This window comes from Arachis ipaensis, chromosome B2 (assembly GCF_059453495.1).
Source record: "Arachis ipaensis isolate K30076 ecotype BB chromosome B2, ASM5945349v1, whole genome shotgun sequence".
In the NCBI taxonomy this organism is placed as follows: domain Eukaryota; kingdom Viridiplantae; phylum Streptophyta; class Magnoliopsida; order Fabales; family Fabaceae; genus Arachis; species Arachis ipaensis.
This window is the reverse complement of record NC_142437.1, coordinates 104,048,204-104,074,947: the sequence shown is the minus strand read 5'-3', so window position 1 is coordinate 104,074,947 and position 26,744 is coordinate 104,048,204. Positions and strand designations below refer to the sequence as shown.

The following is a 26,744-nucleotide window of genomic DNA, read 5'->3' as shown; positions in this document are numbered from 1 at the left end:
CATGCACCAATTACTCAACTGTACTGTGTCATCAAAAGCATTTTTATTCCGTTCTAACATGTTTATTTCTTTTGCTAGCAGGAGGACTTGATGTAAAGAAAATATTATTTTTTTATAGAAATATGAGATGGGATGGGATGGGATGGGTCTCATATATACTTTAGTTATCTAAATGTAATATTTTCATGTCTTCTGTACTTTTTTTAAGAGACTTTACTCGGTATTACATGTAATGGATAAATTATGCACTATTTTAATTTGTGCTGTTTGGACTAAACATATGTAGCTTATAATGTAAATTTTATGATTTAGATTTCTTGGAATTTTCTTTTTTAGACTTATTTTATGATTATAATAATTTTGGGATGTGATTATATTTTAAAAATAAATAAATATCAGAAAATTGAGTAAGCTATGGTCACGATTTTTCAAAAGGGTGACCATAGACTGAGCTATGATCACAGTTTAAAAAAGGAACGACCACATAGTAAGCTATGGTCACGATTTTAAAATAGGGTGACCATAGATAAGTTATGGTCACGGTATTTTATCATGACCATAAATAAGGCTATAGTCACGATTTTTCAAAAGGGTGACCATAGAGTGAGCTATGGTCACAGTTTTAAAATAGGGTGACCATAGGTAAGTTATGATTATGCTAAAATCGTGACCATAAATCAGCCTATGGTCACAGATTTACAAAAGGGTGACCATAGCCTAATCTATGGTCACAGTTTTAAAATAGGGTGACCATAGATAAGCTATGGTCACAGTTTTTACGTATGACCAAAGAGTAACCTATGGTCACGGTAAAAAAACGTGGCCTAAAATATCAGATTTAAGCACTACAACCATGACCATAAAAACCATGACTATAGATAAAAAAAAACTGTGACCATAGACCTATGGACACAACAAAATTGGCCACGGTGGAAAAACCGTGACCATAGGCGAAAAACCGTGACCATAGACCTACAGTCACCCTTTTCACTAGCTAACCGTGACCATATACCTTTTTTTGTAGTGGATTCGATTAAATTAGTTTCAGAACCAATAGATAATCAAGTATAATTGGACTCAATTCGATGCACTTGATCATAATTGGTCTAGGTAATGATTCTGGGGGAACGGAATCTAAACCAACCCATAGACCCGAACCCCTTTTTATTAAATAAAAAATATAAAGTTAAAAAATATATATTATTTTTGCTGAAATACCTAACTCTAAAACCAAAGTACCAAACACAACAGCCACCCCCACCCATTGTATTATATTATTTTCTCTCCATATTCCCCACCCCCAAAATCAAAATTCAAGAAAACTCTAGCAGAGGTCAAAGCCTATTCACACCCTTACTCACCTCCGTCACTAACGGCGAGTATGGAATCACTCGCTCACGGCAGTGGCTGAAGGTTGAAGGCAAGCTTACTCCCTCATTCACGACAATCACTAACTCACTTAAGGAAGGCCGTAGCAACATCGTCGTGTCACTCACAACACTGCAGCAACGTCGTCCTCTTCAGCAGCGACGTCCTCTCTAGCATGACAACGTGTGTTGTCCAGTCGAGCGTGTGTTAGTGTCACCCTCTCAAGGCAGCGATGTCGTCGTCTCCAGCATGCGTTGTGTAGTTGTCAACAGCATTCTCCAGTTGTCAACAATGTCGTTCTCCTCAGATCTGTGGTGATCATCTTCTTCGGTTAAGTATGAATCCAATTTTTTTAGGATTAAGTGTCGTTAATTTTTTTATATACTCTATTAATTGGTTTGTTATAAGAATTGGAGGTTGTTCTTTTTAATCTCTGTTAAAATTTTTGTTCAATTCATTTGTTTTGAAATTCTGAGTTTAGAGTTCTTGTTAAAATCCATGTTAGTGACAAATTCTAAGTTCTTGTAAAATGTGTAAGAATTCTGAGTGGCTGATGTTTTGACAGTTTTGTTATGATTTTTTGTAGTTTAAAAAATGGCAAAAACTAATCTTGATAGTGACACTGTTGTTGGAAGCATATCCTCTCCAAGTGCAGTCACTCTCACTGCCATTCATGATGGTATTTCTGGTGGAACTTCATTGAGTCCAGCTCCCTCACTACTGCCTGCCTTAAATCCTCCATCAGAACCTAATGCACAAATACAAACACATACTAAAGCTACTAGAGCTACCGTTAAGCCTCCAAAAGAGGTATAACATAAACCCAGTAGGACATTTAGGGTGTTTGGGCTCATTTTTCTAAAAGTTCTCCTAATGAAGTCACTTGTAACTATTGTAAAAAAAAATATGCATGCAATAGTGCTAGTCATAGTGCCGCAAATGTGCATAAATATTTGAGAATTTGCACTAAAAATTTTCATAAGCAAGTTGAAAAGGGACAAAAGACCATTGCACTTGGGAGCCAATTTGAGGACGACCCTAATGTTGTTAGTATGAAGCTTGTTGATTTTAATCAAGAGCAAACTCGTCTTGCCCTTACAAAGATGATAATTGTTGATGACTTCATTTTAAATTTGTTAAGGCTCAAAACTTTATAGAGTTTATGAGTGAAGCACGACCTAAGTTTGGAGTTTTCTCACGTATCACAATTTCTAGAGATTGTATGACTTTATTTAGATATGAAAAAGAGAAGTTGAGAAAGATGCTATCTGAAAATCACTCATGCAAATGGTTTTCCTTACTACTGATATTTGGACCTCAATTCAGAATTTATACTATATCTGTGACTGCACATTATATTGATGTGGGGTGGACATTGAATAAAAAAATTTTGAATTTTGGTTTGATTACTTATCATAAGGGTGAGACTATAGGAAGAGCCTTAGAACAATGCTTGCAAGAGTGGAGTATTAGAAAGATATGTTGTGTAACTGTTAACAATGTTAGTACTAATGGTGTTACAATTATTGCATATTTACTTAGAGGCATGATTGGAATGGGTCAATATTGTTAAATGGAATTTCATGCATATGAAATGTTGTGCTTACATCTTAAATCTAATTATCGATGATGATATGAAGGAGATTGATAGCTCAATAAGTAAAATCAGAACTGCATCAAGTTTGTTAGGTCATCTCCTGCTAGGATGCAAGTTTTTAAGATGTGTATTCAAGAGGCAAACATAACTTGTAAGGCTATGGTAGTGTTAGATGTGCCTATTAGGTGGAACTCCACTTATTTGAAATGCTGCTGAAAAGTTTGAGTCAGCTTTTAGTCGGTTTAATTATCAAGACTCCTTCTATTTGTTAGCGCTTGAGTTTGAAAGAAGATCTCTAATGCTAATGATTGAAAAATGGCACCTGTGTTTGTGAAGTTTTTGAAGATATTTTATGATGCTACTCTTTCTTTCTCTAGTTCTTTGAATATTACATGTAATAATTTTTTCAATAAATTGTGTGACATTTAAAAAATTTTGAATAAGTAGAGAAAGAGTAATGATGTTGGTTTGCCAAAAATGGCTACACGAATGAAAGTGAAATTAGACAAATATTGAGAGGATAATAGCATAAATTACTTTTTTTGTGGTTGTTTTTCTTGATTCTCGTTATAAGTTGAAGGACATCATTCATAAGCTATTTGAGTATTACTCCATGATATATTTCCTTCCGAATGGTAGTTCTTCTGGTAGTTTCAACTCTAGTAGCATTGCCTCTCATAATCATGGCCTTGGTGGTAAAAATACAAATAAGGAGGAAGATGGCTATAAGGATGAGTTTAAATTGAAGGATTAAAAAAAATAAGATGAGGTCAAAAGGAATGAGTTGAAAGATACATGGAAGATAATGCAGAGGATAACATTCTCAGTTTTGACATTTAGCGTTGATAAAAATTAAAATCAATAAAGTATTATGTTCTTTCTCACATGACTAAGAATTTGTTAGCTAGCTATTTCTGTCTCTACCATGTCTCCTGAGTCGACATTTACTATTAGTGGTTATGTGCTTGACCCATTTAGAAGTTTTTTGAGTTATTCTACTGTTGAGTCTCTAATTTGCATACAAAGTTGGTTGAGGGCTCGAGAGAAGATGCATGATTTAAAGAAAGAATTTGAGGATAAAAAATAACTTGAATTAGGTAACTATTTTTTTACTTATATTTTTTAAAATCATTATGTATTGTTGTTATTGTTGAGTCTCTAATTATAATTTAATTCTTGTGATTGTAGAGTTTTTAGTTTTATCAATATCTAATGAAACCGTTGGAGTTGATATTGTTTAGAACAATTTAAGGTTAACATTTTTTTTATTAATTATTTGTTTACTAAATTACTTTTAATTAATCAATTTATATATTGACATTGACTAATTATATGCTGATTTTTTAAAGGTCACAACTCCTCTCTTGAATATACTTAGTTGATGGAATGAAGAATTATGGAGTGAAGCTTTTGAGGACTTGTTGTTATTGCACTTTTATTTGTAGTTTTTAATGTGTTTGAATTATTATGGGTATTTTGTTATTGTTATAATATTATTGACTTGTTTATTGATACTACATGTTTACTATATATATTTACAGAATTAAAAAAAAAACTCTTTTTTTCAATTTTTTTTCTAAATTCCTATTTCATCGAGTGCTCAATTACCCAAATCGAACCAATCCGTTCTTAATTGGTTTGGTTTGGTTCAGGTATTCATATAAAAAAAAATGCAAAACTGAACCAATTACAATTTAATTTATTTGATTCTCATTTCACCTTAAATTTGAACCAACTTAACCCGTGAATACCTCTAAAGTAAATTATTTAAATTAGTCCTCAACGAATTTTAGATAATAAGATATTTTAATTCTTAACCAATTTTTATTTTCAATAAGTTTTTGAGAATTGTTATAAATGGCTTCTTCTTTGTTTTTATTCAAATTTTAATTTTAATATATTTCTTGAACAAATAAATTCCTAACCAATTTTAGTTATAAGTCAATTAGAACTTTCTAAAAAAAATTATTATAAGATAAATTAGTCCTCATTTATAGAAGAACAATCTATTTGACAAAAATAGTTTTAGAAAAATTTTAAAAGGTAAAAATATATTTAAAAGGATATTAAAGTGTTAATTTAATTTAAAATTACTTATAACCAATAAATAATAACGGTTTCGTTGCAACAGTCCTTAGTTGATGTAACAAAAACACATGGAATTTAATTAGCTTCCACATGCATTTGATTCCTCTTCCCATGCTTGATCAAATAGCATATTTTCAGTTCTTCGAATGATATGGTGCTGGCCTAAAGTGTCTAAATTTTATAAATAATGATCAGGTGCAAAAATTTGCTCAAAATAAATTAAAATTTGGTTTTTGGAATATTAAAGGATCGGAGAGAAGGTACTTATATTTGACAAGATTAAACAGACAATAAAATGTTAGTAAGGAGTTGGTGAAGGCTTATATGGAGATCATAGTGGTGCTGCTGTGTGTATTGCTATTATATCCATTTAGAAGTTGAGTATGATGAACAATTGTATGTCTTTATGTTCAAATAATATTGTATTTTGCTTTTTTGTTTGGTTGTAATACTACAACATTTTGGATCTATGGTTACGGTTTTTTACCGTAACAAAAAAAAATTATGGTCACGGTATTTTAAAAAAGGGTGGGTGACTATAGAATAATTATGGTCACGGTTTTAAAAAAAAAAGGGTGGTCTAAAAGGGTCTATGGTCACAGTTTATAGGGGTGACCTAAAGGGGTCTATGGTCACGGTTTTTTGGGGTGGCCAAAAAGGGTTTATGGTCACGGGTTTTTAAAAAAAGGGTGACCTAAAGGGTCTATGGTCACGATTTTTTGTGATGACCTAAAGGGGTCTATGGTCATGGTTTTTGTGGTGACCTAAAGGGGTTTATGGTCACGGTTTTTCACCATGACCAAAAGACATCTATGGCCACGGTTTTTTGGAGTGACCAAAAAGGATCTATGGTCACGGTTTTTTAAAAAAGGGTGACCTAAAGGGGTCTATAGTCACGATTTTTTAGGGTGACCTAAAGGGGTCTATAGTCACGGTTTTGGGGGTGATCTAAAATGGTCTATGGTCACGATTTTTTACCGTGCCTAAACCCTAAACCCTAAACCCTAAATCCTAAAATGGTCTTTGGTCACGGTTTTGAGGGTGACAAAAAAAAGTCAATGGTCACGGTTTTACAAAAGAATGACCTAAAGGAGTCTATAGTCACGATTTTTTAGGGTGACTAAAGGAGTTTATGGTCACGGGTTTAGAGGGTGACCTTAAATAGTCTATCTATGATCACAGTTTTTTAGAGTGACCATAGTCTATGGTTTTTGAAATTATTTTGTTTAAACCTCACCCCCCACCCAAAACCAAAAAATCCCCCTTCCATCCCAAAATCTCTATTCCCTCGTATTAGCTAGGTCTTAACTTAGGAAAAAATAATGGAAAAAGATAACCCTAGCCAAGCCCTCTTTCATTCTTGCTCCCTGACCTATTCGTCGTGCAAAACCCTCGTTGTCTTGCTTCAACCATCTCAGTGTGCCGTCACCGTCGCCGTCGCCATTCCATCTTCTCAAACGCAGAACTAGAACCAGTTGCCAGTTGCCAGTTACGCAGAACCAGTTTCACGAAGTTGCCGCGCCTTCACCGGTCACCAATTCGTCACCGCTCTGCCACTCCTTTGTCACCTCTTTGCTGTGCTTCGTTTCCATCTTCGCCGCCGTTCCTAGTAAGTCCTTTTTTTTGTGTGATTTTTGAACTCTGAAAAATAGAGTTCATGTGAAATGTGTGTTACTTTTTCTGGTTTTATATATATCATGCTATGTTGTTTGGTTCTAATTAAAAATTTAATAAAATTATAAGATTAAATTGTTGGTTGCAACTTAGACAGGCCAAAAATGATGATGTTCATTTCCATTTCTATTTTTGAATCCTAAAAAGGTTGTTGTTCCCAAAGATAGCGAACGAGGAGTGCATTTTAGAATGATTGGTAGCTTTATTTGTGCAATGGTGATTGGTATGTATGGTACTTTCTTATTGCTAATGGCAATGGTCTTTTAAAATTGGAATTCTCAAGTGTATTTCAAGTCATTTTGCATCTTTGGATTAGGTTAGAACTTGAGAAGAGGATTAGGGAGCGAGCAGAAAGGGAGTTGCTGCAAGCTACTGGTTAGGCATATGCTAAGGTTGTTGCTTAAATCTTATTTTATCACTTATTTTTAGTTTCTTTGAAGGAAATATTTTTTCTCCTTTACTTGTTATAATTCTAAATGTCTAGGATTGAAAACAAGAGAAAAACACAAGGGTGAAGAGTTAGCTGTTAAAACTTAAAAGTAGGGGTAAAGTTTCATGGATGAGCTTTATGTCTTAAATTGTGGGGTTCGACACAAATAGTTCCCTTAACTAGTTAACCATGTTATTTAAGTCTTCTGTTTGTTGTTCTTTTGTATAGAAAGTAATTAGATGAAAGCAAACGATTGTCAATCTATGGGTTTTCTTTTTCCTTAAATTTCCATTCTATAATGCTTGTCAATCTACAAGTTTTCTTTTTCCTTAAATTCTCATTCTATGGTTTCATAATAACATTGCCTATTAATATCATACAGAACTCAAATGCACCCATTTTTATGCATGGATCATATATTTTTTATTTCAAGGCTTGAATTTCTCATGAGTTGCATGTTGAATGGAAATATCTTTGTTATTTTCTATGGTTAATCTATTTATCTTTTATTTGCTTAACATTCACTTCTCACCAAAGTGTCTAATATCCAGTTAGTTGTGGAATGTGGGCTATATCATGATTTCATTCATTTGTTTTTTCTTGCTTTCTATCTTTATTAATTTTTTTTTTTGGTTATCTTAGATTTCTGAAATTTGCTATGCAAGTGTTTGTGGAAAATTTTCCTGTTATACTATAATACTGACATTGGTGAAAGAGTTTTAGCCATGCTAAGGAATATTTTTTATTGTGATGCACCTATAATGCTTGGCACCAAAATAGTAATTCTTTACTGATTAATCATCATTGGACTAAGAAAATCCAAAGATTCCAAATGACAAATATATATCATGTGTATATTTAATATAAAAAGATTATTTGTAATATAAAAATAAATAACATGTGTATATGTACAGAGAAAAACACAAAATTTTAATTAGTGGTGATGATGATAGATGGAGCCAAACTTTTGTGTGTTAGTACTTCTCATAATGGATCGGATATCCGCTCTTAATTAATATCATATCATCAACTTTATATATATTAGTCTAAAATAATTACATTCACATGTACATCATATGCATTCGCAATTCTTTTATAAGAGTAATTAGTTTTCATGGTAGAAAATAAAAAATATTTAATTTGTTCAGATTAGTAATTTAGTATTATTAGAACTTTAAATTAGGGTATATAGCTAAATCCTTAAAAAATAAAAGATACAACTTTTATTTGTTATTAGCTTTTTCTTTGAAGATAGAAAGTGTAGTTTTTAAGAAATGCTATATTATCAATGATTTTTCCTCTTAACTTAAGCATATGAACCTTTGCCGTATAAATGGCTTGTTTCTGTGGAAGGCAAATAATTGAATGGATTTGACATAAGCATAAAAGTGATTCTGCTTTAGTTGTAAATTCTCTCTATGACTTGTTCTATTTTATTGGGAGTTGGGGAATTTTCTTATGATTTTATAGTAAAATTGATAGTAAGAAATTAAGAATATTGAATATTGAATATTTAATTACATTGTCATTGCATAGCAATTAAACTCATGTGTAGCTATTTATTGTGGTGTGTGTTAACTATTAAGGATTAATGGTATTCTGTTGGGAAATATTTATAAGTTGATGGTGGCAAGAAGAAGGGTGGAGGTGGATTTCAAGTGAGGAAGAGAAAGGTGAAGACCAAGTTGACAGGCAATGGAGCTTGATAAATGAGGTTTGACTTTATTTTTGTGATTTTAGGTCTGTTTCATTGTAATAGTTGTCTCTCTTCTACAATTTTGTCTCTAATCACCATCTATGAACTTTATAATACAATCTAAAAATTTTCATTTAGATATTACTATTCATTGATAACAAATAATGCTCGTGTATTCAACTTTGTTGTGGTAGTTGTCTCTCCTCTGTAACTTTGCCTCTAATCATCTATGAATTTTATACAATTTATAAATCTACCTTTTCATATTATTATTAATAAAAGATAATTTACACTCAATTCACTGTACATACACGATGCCTATATAATATGTTTGTTGGATAAATTAGTTGTTGATAAGAAGAAAGCTTAGCTTTTTGTTTACTTGATGCGGTATATACTTAGTAGTAGCACTGAGTGAAGTTCATTATTATAGGATCTTGTGAGGTGTAGTTGATTTATTAATGTCCTTCTATGCCATCTAAGTCTGCATATTTGCATCTTGAACATCAAATATTTGCATATTCTCTTTTATTTTATCACTTATTTTTAGTGTACTGGCCATTTTTAATAACATGGAATGAAATTATCCCAAGAAGTATGATCCTACTTTTTTGGCACATGAATGTTTTAAGGAAGGGTAATTTATTTTTTCTGGAAACAGAATATGAAGCTTGTTTCTTTTGTGAATTCGTTCTCTTTTATTTTAGCAAAATTTTTGGAAATAGCAAAAAAGGAGAAAATGTAAACAGAAACTAATAGTATACAATTTTTGGTGCATTTGCTTATTTGTTATTATGTTCTTTGCAGTTGCTTTCAGATGTACAATGTTCTCTGTTCTAACATGTTTATTTCTTTTGCTACCAGGATGACATATCTATGAAGAAAATATTTTTCATAGCAATATGAGATGGGATGGGTCACATATATATATTTTTAGTTATCTAAATGTAATATTTTAATGTGTTCTGTACTTTTTGTAAACAGACTTTATCCGGTATTATATGTAATGGATAAATTACACTCTACCTTTATTTGTGTTGTTTGGACTAAAAGCATATCTAGCTTAAAATATAATTTTTATGATTTAGATGTCTTGAATTTCTCATTTTTAGATTTATTTTGTGATTATCATAAATTTAGGATGTGATTATGCTTTAAAAAAAATAAATCTCATAAAACAAAATAGGCTATGGCCACGGTAAAAACTGTGACCATAGATACGGCTATGGTCACGGTTTTAAGGAGGGGTGATCATAGAGGCTATGGCCACGGCAAAAACCGTGACTATAGATAAGGCTATGGTCACGGTTTTAAGGAGGGGTAATCATAGAGGCTATGGTCACAGCAAAAACCGTGACCATAGATAAGACTATGGTCACGATTTTAAGGAGGGGTGACCATAGAGTCTATGGTCACGGTGATAAGGCTATGGTCACGGTTTTAAGGAGGGGTAATCATAGAGGCTATGGTCACGGTGAAAACTGTGACCATAGATAAGGCTATGGTCATGGTTTTTACGCGTGACCATAGATTAACCTATGGTCACGGTGAAAAAACGTGGCTTAAAGTGTCAGAATTTGAAAATTAAAACTGTGACCATAGATAAAAAAATCGTGATCATAGACCTATGGCCACAAGAGAATAGACTATGGTAAAAAACCGTGACCATAGGTCTAAAACTGTGACCATAGATCTATGGTCACCCTTTTTACTAGTTATGGTCACGTTTTTTGCCGTGACCATAGGCCTTTTTTTATTCCCCCTTGATTTGGACCTAGTGAATGAACAACTATAAAAAAGTAAATTAAAAAAATTTTTTTGCGTCTCTGGTTAAATAAAAAAATTAAAAAAAAAATCGTTCCTTTTTATTAGTTTTGGGTTCAAATTATTTTTAGTAATTTTTAATTGAAGTATTTTATTAGGAAAATTATTGTGAAACAACAATGTGGATTATATTCATGTCTTATAGTTAGTGGAGACGCGAAAGAGAAGTTGATCACATATTGATAATGAAACTTTGAATGGTTAAAGTTGAAAATGACCTAATGACAGGACAACCCAAACCAGCTTATTATCGTTTGTGATTTGTGATTAATAGTGTTAACATACATTATATAGTACAGTTAACATACAAAATAATTCTCAATTCAAAATTACATACAGTAACATGTGCTCTAATTTATAAACAACTAGTTATATAAAATATACGGTAATATACAAAATACATACGAAAAATATTTGAATAAAGATTTTCAATTGAAAATATTTATTATTATTATTATTAATAAAAATATTATATATATATTAACTATTAAATTAATTACTATATATTTTTACAATGTAATTAAGTATTTTTAAAAAATTGTCTTTTATATATTCAACCTTTAAAAAAAAGATAAGTAATTTTTCGAATTTTCTGAACAATCAGTACCGTAAAAGTGGGTATAAAAAATTAAAATAATATATTATTAAATTTAAAGGTTGATCAAAAGCTAAAATTTAAAGGATGAGTAACATTTTCAATATTTCTATTTTACAATAAATTATCAGAATAATCAAACTTGCAATGTAAACTAATAATAAACCTTTTTTGTAGTAATACTAGTATTAAATCTGTGCGATGCACGGACTTATGTTTTAATTTCACATGATAAATAAAAAATAATATTTTATAATTATAAATTTTTCAAATTTAGTATAACATTATCATCGTCATTATTATATAATAAACGTATTTAATATGTTATTTTATCTTTATTCAAAGTAAAATACAAATGAAATAGTTTGAAGTCTATAATATTTTTGAACCATAAGAAATGAGATCTGAAAAAATAAGAACATATATAACTGTAATAGTAGCATGTTAATTTTACACTAAACTTTATATTATAAGACTAATAAAAATTTATCAACAACCTAGTATTTTACTAACCTCATTAGAAGAGTAATTGGCATATGATGTTGTACTCCAAGTTACACATTTTATTTCAAGTTTGAAAGTATAATTAATAAATTAGTTATATCTACGAGAAATATTTGTATAAAAGTGCAAATCATAACATGTTACTAAAATAAAAATACTATTTTCTTCTCTAAATATTATTAAAAATTTCGTTGAACGCGACATTTGTTGTTGAGGAGTTTGGATTACTGTCTTTATTTAGAATTAGAATGTTCAAGCCATTGCGACTCTTAATTCTTGACAAAATAACGTAAAGTTACCCATTGGTAAACACTGATTTTGGCAAGTAAAGTCCTACATGCGATAATGATTGACCATATAGTGAAATACCTTGGTTTCAATGTTTTCTCCTCATATATAGTATCTCGTCAACGAATAATGTCTAAGTTGCATTCTAAATATGATTTAGTTTGTTAACACTATTAGATATCAATAGCATCACAAACAGTTTTCTCAATTGATGACCAGACCTCATTAATAGTTGCAATGAATTTTCTATCGTCACACAGTAGTCCCATAAGATAGAAAATATCTTGGAAATTAGGATATGTAATCCCATTAACTATCCTAATAGACTCATATGTTGTGCAATTTTTTTAAATAATTAACAAAATTCTCATATAGTAGATATCACATGTACCCGGTGGAACATAGTTTAATCTCCCGATAAAATACTCTCTCTTGCGTGGATATCATTCCCTTTCTTCTATATTATAAACAAATTGATTTGGAAACTCAACATACGTTAAAGTTTGACCTGCTTCAAATTTTTTGTTGGCCTCCATCTATGTTAAGAACATCGTACCTTTCTCTTTCTCTTAATCAATAATTTTCTCAAGATTGTCATTGTTTTTAAAGATGATATTTTGTTTTCTAGATAAATAAAAGGTTAATCTCATAACTGAATATCATAAGCCAAAGTTCTCCATACAGCCTCCTGTGTAGATAAATACCCATAATTATAAAATTATTTGATCTCATAATACATTTTTTTTAAATATGTTTTATCATTTATATTTTTAATATTAACATACCAATAATAACATTTTAAATAAAAAAATAGAAAAATATTTATTCACCGAAAATAATTTTTTCCTCAACAAATTAAAATCTTTCCAGCACAAAAAAATTTAATATTACAAAAATATATATAATAAAATAAAATAAAAATAACAATATAAATAGAGAATACTAAAATAAATAAATTTAAATTTATAAAATAAAATCTTAAAATAAATCTAAATAAATAAACTTACATTGAAGTCAATATTAAAATTTCTAGATTTCGTTTTACTCATTTAATACGTGTAAGTATTTATATTAAAAAAAATTAATTATAACTTAAAAAATAACAACAAAAAAATTGTACCAAATTATATACATATATATTTTATATTTTAAAATTTAAAAATTAACAAATTCAAAAAATTTTAAACACAATTTATAAATTATCTTTTATTAAAGAAATGGTTACAATTTAAAAATTAATAATTAATTAATTATTTTATTTTATAAAGATAAAACGATGTAAAGTATTTTTTTAAAGTATGTTTATTTTTTATATTTTTAATATTAACATATCAATAATAATATTTTAAATAAAAAGATAGAAAAGATATTTATTTAAAAAATAATTTTTTAATAAGTTAAAATATTTTAAGTACAAACAAAATTAATATTATAAAATTTTTTTAACAAAATAAAATTAAAATAATAATTTAAATACAAAATACTAAAATAAATAAATTCAAATATATAGAATAAAATCTTGAAACAAATTCAAATAAATAAACTTACAATGAAGTTAATATTAAAATTCATAGATTTCATTTTACTTATCTATTATGTGTAAGTGTTTATATATAAAAAATAATAATTGATTATCCATCATCGATTTTTCTTAGCAAATTTATGAATCGAGTCATAAGAGTCCTCTTAACTGAGACACGTATTTTTAAAAAAAATTTTTAAAATTTAATTATGAGAAAATAATTTAAAATTAAAAAATAACAACTTAAACAAATAATAATAATTTATGATTTAAAAGAGTAATTTGTAAATAACTTAAAATTTAAAAAATAACAAACTAAGCAAATAACTTAAAATTTAAAAAATAACCACCTAAGCAAAATAACTTAAAATTTAAAAAATAACAACCTAAGCAAAACAACTTAAAGAAATAACTTAAGTTTAAAAAATAACAACCTCTTTTAAAGATGATGTTTTGTTTCTGTTTTCAAATTTAAGCTCTTATTATTTTGTTTTTGAACTTGTTTCTTACTATTACTTGTTTTTTGTTGTTTTGTTATTACTTTTAAATTGTTGATTTCATTATTAAACAACCGTCTTAATTTTAAAATAATTTATAAATAGCTTTGTTTAAATTAGTTCAATAATATTAAGATTTAAATATCTAACTACCTTGTTAATAAATTCGAAAACTAAATCTTTATTGATATTGATATTGATATCTAATAATATAACCACATAATTTATTAATTTTTTAAATTAGTTTAATAATATTAAGATTTAAATATCTAACTACCTTGCTAATAAACTCAAAAACTAAATCCTTATTATTATCTAACAATCTAACCAAATAATCTATTAATTTATAAATAAAATTACAAAAATTTCTAATAACGATATTTAAGAAAATAATCTCGAAACCCAACATATGAGCATCACGTCAGCAAAAAGTATTTCCATTTGTATTCAGTCTAGAAAAAAGATTATTTTAAATTTTAAAAATAACAACTTAAACAAATAATAAATTATAATGTATAAATAATATTTTTAAAAATAATGACACCTAAGTAAATTATTAGTTCAACAATATTAAAAATTAAATACCCAATAACCTAAGAAAGTGTATTTAAAAATTCAAAAGTAACAACCTAAGTAAATAAAATATGTTATAATTTATAAATAAAATTTTAAAAATTTCTAGTATCGACATTTAAACAAATAAATTCCTAAACTCAATGTATGAGCACCACGTCAGCATAAGAAGAGCTCCCTATTTATATTGTTATTGCTATAAAGATAAAAATAAAAATAAAGATACGCTTATGAAATGTGTAATATAATATAAAAATATATATTTTTTAAAATAAGAAAATATTTGTTTTATTTTATTTATTTAAAAAATCTGTTAAGAATTTTATCGAGAGAATTGTCATAATACTCCAAATTACTTTTCTAAATATTTTTTGTCGAAAAGTTTAGTTATAAATATATTTTAATCACAAAATATTTTATTTTATTAGATAAATGAGTTCTAATGTCAAAATTCTAGTAAAAAACTTTTAACAAATAATAAAAAGTTTAATTTCACAGTCAATAAATTTAACTAATAGTTAAAATCTTTTTTTTTTCGTTTCTTTAAATAATGAAATTGAAAATGAATAGCTTATAATTAAAAAGAGAGAAAAAGATGAAAGTGTCTCTATTATTGTATAGAGACAATCTAAAAAATAACAATATAAATGGAGTAAAGAGAAAATTTATAAATGTGACAAATAAAAAAATTAAATTTAAAAATCGAAACGGTTAAGAAGTCACTTAATTAGGAATTAGTATTAGAAGTTCAAATTTCAAATTTTTAAATAGAGTTTGCTAATTAGCTAGTGCAAATTTTAAATAAAATTTTTTAATTAAATGTTCGTTGTTCATCAAGAATATAAAAATTTGTTAATTTAAGAATGATTTTATTAGTTTCGTCATAAATAGTATCAATCCTATCATTTGTCGATAAAAATAAATAAAATTAAATACAATCTAAAAATTAATAACCTTATAAATTACATAAATTTAGAAAAAATATTTAAAAAGAGAGAAAAAAAAGTGAAAGTACTTCTATTGTGCAGAAACAATTTAAAAGATAACAATGTAAATTGAGTAAAGAGAAAATTTATAAATATGGCAAGTAAAAGAATTTAAATTTAAAAATCGAAACGGTTAAGAAGTCACTTAATTAGAAATTAGCATTAGAATTTCAAATTTAAAATTTTTAAATAGAGTTTTTTAATTAGCTAGTACAAATTTTAAATTTTTAAATAAAATTTTTTAAATTAATTCAATTTTGTCGAAACAACATTAGAAATAGAATTAAGTATAGAAAAATGTCAAATTAATTTTTTTTTAAATAGTATAAATAACCTCACATTTTAATAAGATTGATAATTCTATTTACTTTAATATAATCTTTTGTAATTAGCATAGTAGCTTATAAATTATAAAATTTTAAAAAATATTCTCAAACCTAATTGCTTACTTAAAAATTCAAAAAAAAGTTTATTTGAATTTAAATTTAAAATTTTAAACATAATACTTTAATTAAAAATTATAATTAGATTTTCTTTTTAAAATAAGTACACATTAAAAATTAATAACTAACTTAATTGTATTAACAATAATTCATATGAGAAATTGATAACTTTATGACATTAAATACTAAATTAGAAATTAACATAATATCAATGGTGTGAATCAAATTAAAAATAAAACTATAAATAATAATCAAATAACTTCAATTTATATTTAAAAAAATTTTAAATTTCAAAATAAAAATCCAAAAGAACCAAAAGAAAAATAACAACTCAAGAAAAGATAATGTTTCCACCAAAACAAATATATGCTTAGCATTATTCTATTAGATATACTCTAAAAGGGATTCTAAAACATGTGCATCAAAATTCTCAAGTTTTATTCTCAATCTTGATCTTCTTGCAAGTTGAGGTATCTCCTTGCACCTTCGAATTTTCTGACTCCAAAGATAGTTGCTTGGTTGGTGTAATAGCATTTTCCAATACTTCGGATTCATCACTGATACGTTACCCGTATCCTCGGTCGCCTGGAATACTCGGCACACTAATATCCGAGGCCAACGCCGCACTAAACAAGCTCGGAACAAAGGCAGATAAGCTCGGCCTCACTCATTCGAATAAAAAGACACGTGCGCCATAAAGCTCGGTCCCGTATCAACCGTCCGAAAATCTCGGCACGTGATCAGGACCGAAGCAGCATCACCTAAATTGAAAATGAAAAACGTGCTCAGCAGATTTATAGCACCATAACAGAATATCTTAACTAATCTATAAACTAGGACTCACCCACTAACGGGTAGAAACCAACTTCTATAAAACCTAGCCAATACACTCGGCTAGGTCTCAGGTTCCATCACTCTCAGTCTCTTACTCTTTACTCTAAACTCATTTTATTCATTTACTCTGAATCACTACTGACTTGAGCGTCGGAGTATCTTGTGCAGGTATTCCCGCCGCAGTGTTTGATTCCGGCCGACGTAAAGCTCTTCCCCCTTATCGGCGACTTGATCGGAAGCGCTTAAGCTCGGCCGCCCTAGTGTTCGAACGAACCACTTGGCGCCCACCGTGGGGCCCGGAGTACATCTAACCCCACTGTTTCCTTTGTTTAGTCTCTTACCTTATTTTGCAGGATCCCCGATCCTCGGACATGGCTGACAAGGAAAATCCACAACTTTCACAGGATGACCTCCTGGCTCAGATCGCTGAGCTTCAGGCGGAGGTACGAAGGATAGCCGAGTTCTCAACACAAAATAATGGAGAGAACTCCAAAGGCTCAGCTCAAAGTACGGCGGACCCTTTAAACATCGTCCCGCCAAAGGAAAAGCTCACCCTCGACAACCCCTTCTCCGAGGAGATCACGAATTACCAGATGCCAAAAAACTTCACGCTGCCCACCGCGCTGGAGCCGTACAAGGGGTTCGGCGACCCCCGAGCCCATGTAAAGAAGTTCCAATCAATGATGTTCTTCAACGGCCCGAACAATGAGCCTGTCCTCTGTCGAGCATTTCCCACTTACCTAGATGGTGCAGCGTTACTCTGGTTTTCTAAACTTTCTGCAGGTTCGATCTCCTCCTTTGAAGACCTCGCCAGATCATTTATTGATTACTTCGCTGCATCAAGAATATATGTACATGGCTCGGACTTTCTCGGCACCATCAAACAAGGTCAGCACGAGAGTCTGAAAGACTACATGACCAGATTCGCGGACGCCACTATGGAGATCCAAGACTTGGACCCGGCCGTCCACCTGCATGCTCTCAAGGCCGGCCTCAGACCAGGCAAATTTCGGGAAACCATTGCCATAACAAAACCAAAGACGCTAGAGGAATTCCGAGAAAGGGCGGCTGGGCAAATGGAGATCGAAGAACTCCGAGAAGCCCAGAAATCAGACAAACAGCCACATCGGAGAGATGAGGAAAGGACTTTCAGATCGCCAGGTAACAGGGACACAAAGAAACCTCCTAAGCCCGCGTCAAAGTACAACACATACACCAGATTTAACACTAGAAGAGAGAACATCATCAGAGAGATCCTCAACGCCAGAATCATAAAACCACCAGCCCGAGCAGGGAACTACCAGGATCAACGATTCGTGGACAAGACAAAACATTGTGCCTTCCACCGAAAGTTCGGTCATACCACAGATGACTGCATCGTTGCGAAGGACCTCCTGGAAAGACTAGCACGCCAAGGTCTCCTGGACAAATACATTGAGACCCGGAAGGGCAGAGGAGGAAACTCGGACAGGGCAGAGCATAAGCAAGCAACGGCTGACGACAAAAAAGAGAGGACGACTCCTGATCCGCCAAGAGGAGTCATCAACCACATATCAGGAGGATTCGCAGGCGGAGGAGAAACAAGCTCGGCCAGGAAGCGGAGCTATAGAGCAATGCTGGCAATCGAAGGAACCATACAACCAAAGAAGGGCAAAGAACCAGACGTCACAATATCCTTCAACCAAATAGACTTCAAATCGGCAAGCCCTAACCTCGACGACCCCGTGGTAATTTCCATCCAGGTCGGAGAGCTGTTGGTAAGAAAAACATTGTTAGATCCAGGTAGTAGTGCTGACGTTTTATTTTACTCTACTTTTACCAAAATGAAATTATCAGAGAAATTGATACAACCCTCCTCTGGAGAGCTAATTGGGTTCTCCGGAGAGAGAGTCCCCATCATGGGGCATATATGGCTAAAGACCACAATGGGAGAGATCCCTATGCCAAAATCAATTGATATTCAATATCTAATAGTAAACTGTTACAGCCCTTATAATATTATACTTGGGAGACCCGCACTGAACATATTCAGGGCAGTGGTGTCCACATTACACCTGTGTGTCAAGTTTCCAGTGCAGGAAAACAAGATCGCTACGGTGTACGCCGACCATCAAGAAGCTCGGCAGTGTTACAACGCTGGTCTAAAACCAGTCCAAAAAGAACAGGAAGCTCAGCCCCAGGTTCAAGCAATCCACACGACGGCCAACTCAGCAACACTAGCCGATCTAGACCCAAGGGAAGACCTCGGCGAAAGACCTCGGCCAATGGACGATCTTCAACAAATAACACTAACAGCAGACGACAAACAATGTACATATGTGGGAGAGGCATTAGAAGGAGCAGACCGAGCAAGACTCATTCACATACTGCGTCAGAACGCCGACCTTTTTGCATGGACACCAGATGACATGCCCGGAATCAATCCAGAAGTCATCTGCCACAAGCTAGCAATCGACAAAACAATCCTACCAGTTGCACAAAAGAAAAGGAACCTCGGAGAAGAGAAAAAACAAGCAGCACTCGAAGAAACCCAGAAGCTCCTCAATGCAGGTTTCATCAGAGAGATTCGCTTCACCACATGGTTGTCCAACGTGGTAATGGTAAGGAAGAGCTCAGGTAAATGGCGCATGTGCGTCGACTTTACAAATTTAAATAAAGCTTGCCCTAAAGATGCATATCCACTGCCTTGCATTGATAAATTAGTTGATAACGCCTCTGGTTATAAAGCTTTGAGTTTTATGGATGCATACTCTGGCTATAACCAGATTCTAATGCACCCAGAAGACCAAAGCAAAATAGCTTTTATAACAGAACACGAGAATTTTTGTTACAAGGTAATGCCCTTTGGCCTAAAGAATGCAGGTGCGACATATCAAAGGCTAATGGACAAAGTGTTCCAACAACAGATAGGCCGCAATATGGAGGTATACGTAGATGACATGGTAGCAAAAACACCAATGCAGAGGTCACACTGTGACGACCTAGTAGAAATCTTCAGACAACTCCGAGCATATAACATGAGACTCAATCCAGACAAATGTGCGTTCGGAGTACAAGGGGGGAAGTTCCTGAGATTCATGTTAACATCTCGAGGCATCGAGGCCAACCCAGAAAAGTGCAGGGCCGTGCTGAACATGGCAAGCCCAAAAACGGTAAAGGAAGTCCAGCAACTTGCAGGACGAATAGCTGCCCTGTCACGTTTCCTACCTGCAGTGGCAAACCGATCTTATCACTTTTTCCAGACATTCTCTAAAGGTAGGAAGTTCAACTGGACAGACGAATGCGAAAATGCTTTTACCGAACTTAAACAACACTTAACATCACCACCAATCCTCCAAAGACCAGAGACAGGTAACCCACTGTATTTATACCTATCAGTATCTAACCATGCTATAAGCTCGGTTTTAGTAACAGAAACAGGAAGAAAGCAAAACCCAGTATACTTTATCAGTAGGGTGCTACAACCAACAGAAACAAGGTACCCGAAGATAGAACAACTGGCGCTAGCACTGATCACCACAGCAAGAAGACTGCGGCACTATTTTCAAGGCCACACAATCATAGTACGAACGAACCAACCGCTAAGGCAGATATTAACCAAACCCGAGCTCGCCGGCAGATTGATAAAATGGTCGGTTGAGCTCTCCGAGTTCGACATCCAGTACGAACCAAGGAAAACACTGAAGTCACAGGTGCTGGCCGACTTTATATCGGAGATGAATAATGACACACATAATACAGAGGTCAGGTGGAGCATGCATGTAGACGGAGCGTCAAACAAAGAAGGCAGTGGGGCAGGGATACTACTAAAAGAAGGAGACAAAGTGGTGGCCGAACAGTCACTACAGTTCCGCTTCAACGCAAGCAACAATCAGGCAGAATACGAAGCCCTACTCGCTGGGCTAAAGCTCGCCCTACAACTACAAGTACCCCGAATAACAGCCTACTGCGACTCTTCCTTGGTGGTACATCAAATAAAGGGCGAATTTCAGGTAAAAGATCCTTTGTTAGAGAAATATTGGCTCATAACAAAGGATCTAATTTCAAAATTTAAAGAGTTTAATATTATCCATGTAAACCGAGAACAAAATACCAGGGCCGATGTGTTATCTAAGTTAGCCACAACACGGCAAGCCGAAAACACATCGGCACTGTCCCAGCTAACACTTGACAAACCCAGTTTTGAGCAAGAAACAATTTTGAGTATTACACAGGTCCCAGATTGGCGAACACCTTTTATCGATTACATTAATACAGGCACCATTCCAAATGATGAGCCGAACTTGCCGCTCTTCCGAAGAAGAGCAAGCTTCTATACAGTGCTCGGAAACACCCTATACAGGCGAGGACACTCACAACCATTGCTCAAGTGCATCAGCAACGAGGAAGCCGAGGAGGTTATGGCCGAAACGCATGAAGGAGTCTGCGGCAACCATATCGGCGGCCGAGCATTAGCAGCAAAGATATTGCGAACAGGATACTATTGGCCGACGATAAAACGGGACTGCATCACAAAAGTCAAAGCATGCGATAATTGTCAAAAGCATGCCACCCTTTCAGAGACCCCAGCCCAGGAGCTCCATACCATAGAGGTAAGCTGGCCTTTCGATAGGTGGGGATTGGATATCCTCGGACCCTTTCCGAAAGCGCCAGGCCAGGTAAAGTTCCTCCTAGTGTCAATCGATTATTTCTCTAAGTGGATAGAAGCACAACCACTAGCATACATAACATCAGAAAAAGTACGATCTTTCCTATGGAAAAATATCATATGCAGATTCGGTATCCCAAGAGAAATAATCTCAGATAACGGAAGACAATTTACAGACCATAAGCTCGCCACCTTTCTGACAAATTTTAACATCAAACATCATTTCAGCTCAGTAGAGCACCCGCAGACTAACGGACAAGTTGAATCAGCTAACAGAATTATCTTGCAGGGATTAAAGAAAAAGCTCGGCGAAGCTAAAGGAGAATGGGCCGACCTCATTCCAGAAGTCCTATGGAGTTACAACACCAGCATTCAATCCGCCACAGGGGAAACTCCCTTCAAATTGGTATATGGCGCAGAAGCGCTCATCCCAGTAGAGGTCAGCGTCCCCACGTTAAGGACCGAGCTCTACAATCAACCAAACAATCAACAAGCTCGGTTAGCCGAATTGGACCTCGTAGAAGAAGACAGAGACATCTCTGCCATAAAGCAGCGAGCCAGAAAACGATACCTAGAGCAAAGACACCACAAAAGAGTAGTTCACAGGTCTTTCAACAATGGAGACCTTGTACTCAGACGAACAGAAGATGCACGTAAACCACCAGCACATGGCAAATTAGCGGCAAATTGGGAAGGACCTTTCCGAGTCCTTCAAAACCTCGGAAAGAGGGCTTACAAATTAGAAACCCTTAGAGGAGAACAACTTCCAGGAACATGGAACGTCTCCTTTTTAAGGAAATATCAGTCGTGACATAGCCTGAATAATAGCGAATGATGGTACTCTTTTTTCCCTCCGAAGGTTTTTTCCCAAAACACAAGGGTTTTACTCGGAAAGGGTTTTAATGAGGCCAGACGCAACAAATCATTGTACCCATACAACTTAATGTGCAACCAAAACAGTTCTCATTTTGACAGTTAACATACATTTCAACTAGTAAACACTTCAAATTATCCGAGCTTCATACTCGGAACCCTACCATCACGATCCGAGCTTATTCCTCGGAAAACCTTCACCACAAAAACAAATCAACGTTTTTTCCAATAAACAAACTAATACGAGCTTCATCCTCGGAAGTTCAACAACACATACCGAACATGAATACTCGGACAAGTACAAAACTAACATTTATCACGACGGTTTCTACCATACATTCCAACAAATAAAAATTTCAAAGAAATCCGAGCTTCATACTCGGAAAACAACATGCGCATGCCGAGCACACTGCTCGGAAGAAGTACAAACGAACAATATCATCAAATCGCTTAAACAAATCCTAACGTGCTTCTATACAAGTTCTACACTAGAACATCTACTCTCATTTCCAAACAAGTTCACTTAAACAGAATGGCTTCGGCCATCTTCGATTTATATATATACACGACTACCTCTAACACACAATCATAAGTTTATCCAAAATGTCAAATTTTATAAGTCATCATCAAGCCGAACTGTATGCTCGGAAAACAAAAAGTGTCACAACCAAGATTATATACTTGGTACCCAAAACATTTCCACCAAATATTCATAAACAAAGTTCAAGGTAGACAGCCACAAAGTTCAAAAGAGGCTACACATATACAAAATAAACAAATACTAAAGGCTTAGTCTGCCTTATCGCCAATACTAGACTCCCCGCTACCATATGAAGCAGCAGCACCATCACCCACAAGCTGCCCGTTCACAACCACTTTAGTTGCATCAAGCATATCCGCATCTGATCCAGGAAACAGCACCCGCACTTGAGAAACAGCGCACTCGAAGCCTTGTGCATATGACTCATAAACCTCAGTCTGCAACTCCTTCACCCTTGACCCCAAGCAATCATTGTCAGCCTTAACAGTCTTCACCTCCTCTGCACAAGAAAGATGAAGACGTTTTTCATCAGCAAGCTCGGACTCTTTCAACTTCAGCGAGGAGGACAATTCCATAATAGTCTTATCCTTTTTTTCCAAAGCCGAAGACAGCTCGGCAACATCCACAGCAGACTTGTGCTCTCTCTCAAAAACTAGCTCTTGAGCACGACCAACAGCTACCATACGTGCACCAATGACCTAACACCAAAACAAAGAACATCAACAAAATATAACAAATGCACACTAAGACAAAATACAACCCTCACCTGCATAAAACGGCTCACTCCTACATGACCAACATCCTCGATCATCTTCATATCATCTGGGAAGCAACACAGCTCATCAGCCATGACAGAAAAAGGGTACAGTTTTCCCCACAACGAGCGACAATGAACATCCTCCGAATAGCCATGCAGTCTTTTTTGAGACTCATAGGCAGACTCCACTCGCTGAAGCTCCACAGAAGACTCCCCTTCCTTCAGGAAAGTCTCGGCAATCTTTTCCTTCGTGAAACCCCTCTTTCGTTTAGACTTAAGAGCAGCCTCGGACTGAATCACAAGGTCCCTATCAGCATTGGTAGCCGAGCTCCCCTTCTCAGCCTTCTTCCGCTGATTGAAGAATGACTTCAAACCAGCAGTAGTAATCGTAGGCACCTTTTCACCTGCACCAAAAAGCCAACAAGGTAAGAACAGACAAGGACAAAAATGACAAACTAATCAAAAAACAACTAATTTACCTAGATATCTCAGAACCGCCTCTCTATCAGAATCCCATTTTAACAATTCGGACACAGATAGCAAACCCTTCGGACCCAACTCTTCAAACAGAAACTCCATCACAAGTTGATCATCAACCGACCTATCATCCACGTCTAACGCTTGCACAGGCTCGGAACACCAAGATAAAGGGAACTTCTCAACAAGAAACTCATTTAGATAAAAAGGAAACTCCTCAGGAACACTCCTCACTTTAACATACATAGTCTTAAAGTCCTTAAAAGAAGACTTATAAAGGCCAAAAATAGCGCGACGGGGGTAACTACTTAGATTAATCCAGAGACCTCGGTTAACCCCTTTAGCTTGAAACAAGGAGAAAAACAACCGAAGAGAGGGCGGCTGCTCAAGGAATTCCATCAACACCTCAAAAGCCCTAACAAACCCCCAGGAGTTTGGGTGAAGCTGACTCGGAGCACAATTCAACCAATAAAGAACACCACATTCAAATTCAGTAAAAGGAACCCTAACCCCCAACTCAGTAAAAAGGCAGCTGTACATATAAAAGTAAGCCCAATCATCACGAGAATGAAAAACCCGGTCGTCAACACCACAGGGAAGTATCTCTATCATTATATCACTACCACTCCTAACCCAAACATTCGAACCCAGCATATCAACAGACTCTTTATCGCTAAACTGAGACACATACTCCTTAACCCTAGAATCAACCCAACCATATAACCCCCCCCACCTTCATTAGACACTGTACCTTCCATAAGAACAGGGAGCAGAAATCAAAACTAAGAGAAGTAGGGAGAGGCAGCAAGAAAATGAATCAACACTCACCTTTCTTACTCATCTTCTCCGAAAAACGCAGAAGCACCAAACACAAACGAAAAATATTAGGGAAGGGGAGCACGTTTATTACATAGTGGAAAGGCAGTTACATATGAAACGTCTCCCTATGATCTACACCCTTAGAAAGCCCACGATCAACACTCAGCAAATCAAACGGTCAGGGGCTCCTCGAAACTTACAAATGCAATCAAATCAATCATTCATTACCGCACGAAGAACAACGCAGGCAATAAATACTACAAACCATTTCAAAACACCAATGCGCCAAAACTAAGACAAGCTCGGGGGCTGTGAGGAGCACACACAAAAGCGACCGAGGATTTGGCCATCCGAAGTATACAAAGCTCGCCTTAGTCTTGTCCAAACCAAGGCAAGCTTGGGGGCTATGATACGTTACCCGTATCCTCGGTCGCCCGGAATACTCGGCACACTAATATCCGAGGCCAACGCCGCACTAAACAAGCTCGGAACAAAGGCAGATAAGCTCGGCCTCACTCATTCGAATAAAAAGACACGTGCGCCATAAAGCTCGGTCCCGTATCAACCGTCCGAAAATCTCGGCACGTGATCAGGACCGAAGCAGCATCACCTAAATTGAAAATGAAAAACGTGCTCAGCAGATTTATAGCACCATAACAGAATATCTTAACTAATCTATAAACTAGGACTCACCCACTAACGGGTAGAAACCAACTTCTATAAAACCTAGCCAATACACTCGGCTAGGTCTCAGGTTCCATCACTCTCAGTCTCTTACTCTTTACTCTAAACTCATTTTATTCATTTACTCTGAATCACTACTGACTTGAGCGTCGGAGTATCTTGTGCAGGTATTCCCGCCGCAGTGTTTGATTCCGGCCGACGTAAAGCTCTTCCCCCTTATCGGCGACTTGATCGGAAGCGCTTAAGCTCGGCCGCCCTAGTGTTCGAACGAACCAATCACTATCCGCAACTTCTTTGGAGAATTCAAACAACAAATTCCGTACAAAATACTACGTTAAATTAAAGACTTCCTTTTCACTTTTGATTTTATCTCAATAATATTTTTTAATAAAATAAAGATCTAACTTTGAGAAAACAAACAAACAAAAAATTCATTTTTTGAACAAATACCTTAACACCTCCTACTTTCTCCCTTTCAATGATTGACGAAGCCTTTGAAATTGTAAGCAATCCACCGGTGTAGTCAACATCTTAAAATTATAATTAGTTATTAATTATTATTTATAAATTAGATATTACTAATAAAATAAGGAGAAAACATTGCCTTTTTTTCAAAAATGTTGCCCTTAATAAAAACGTTTGTTACCTATTAATAATATTAATAAAAATATTCATAACAAAATAAGTTAAATAATAATTTAAAAAGATGAAAATATAAAAAATTTTAGATTTATAAACATAAATATATAATTACTCATCATCAATCTCTAATTTAATAATAGTGTACTTGATAAATTTGTCATTCTTTTCAAGAGTTTTCTCACTTCCAATTCCAACACGATATCCAATAACATCTGAAATGATTTAAAATAAAAAAAATTGTTATCAATAAGTTGTTAAAAATAAAACACAGCCGAAATTATCAATAAAATAAATAAATTTATAAATAAATTATACTTTTTCTAAAACAATAAACTTACCAACTAAGTAGGTGTAATCATACTAAGGCGTGTATTTTTCTTTCCT

General features: G+C 33.8%; 1 protein-coding gene across 1 annotated transcript; it reads left to right on the top strand.

Annotated features, from left to right (window-relative positions):
• Positions 1 to 1,962: 1,962 nt before the first annotated feature.
• Positions 1,963 to 22,378, top strand: LOC107625622 (uncharacterized). Its single transcript, XM_088506046.1, has 6 exons — positions 1,963 to 2,178; positions 5,249 to 5,313; positions 6,472 to 6,662; positions 17,088 to 17,179; positions 17,273 to 19,519; positions 19,685 to 22,378. The coding sequence occupies exons 1-6, from the start codon at positions 1,963 to 1,965 to the stop codon at positions 22,376 to 22,378; spliced, it is 5,505 nt and encodes a 1,834-aa protein (XP_088362172.1).
• Positions 22,379 to 26,744: the final 4,366 nt, after the last annotated feature.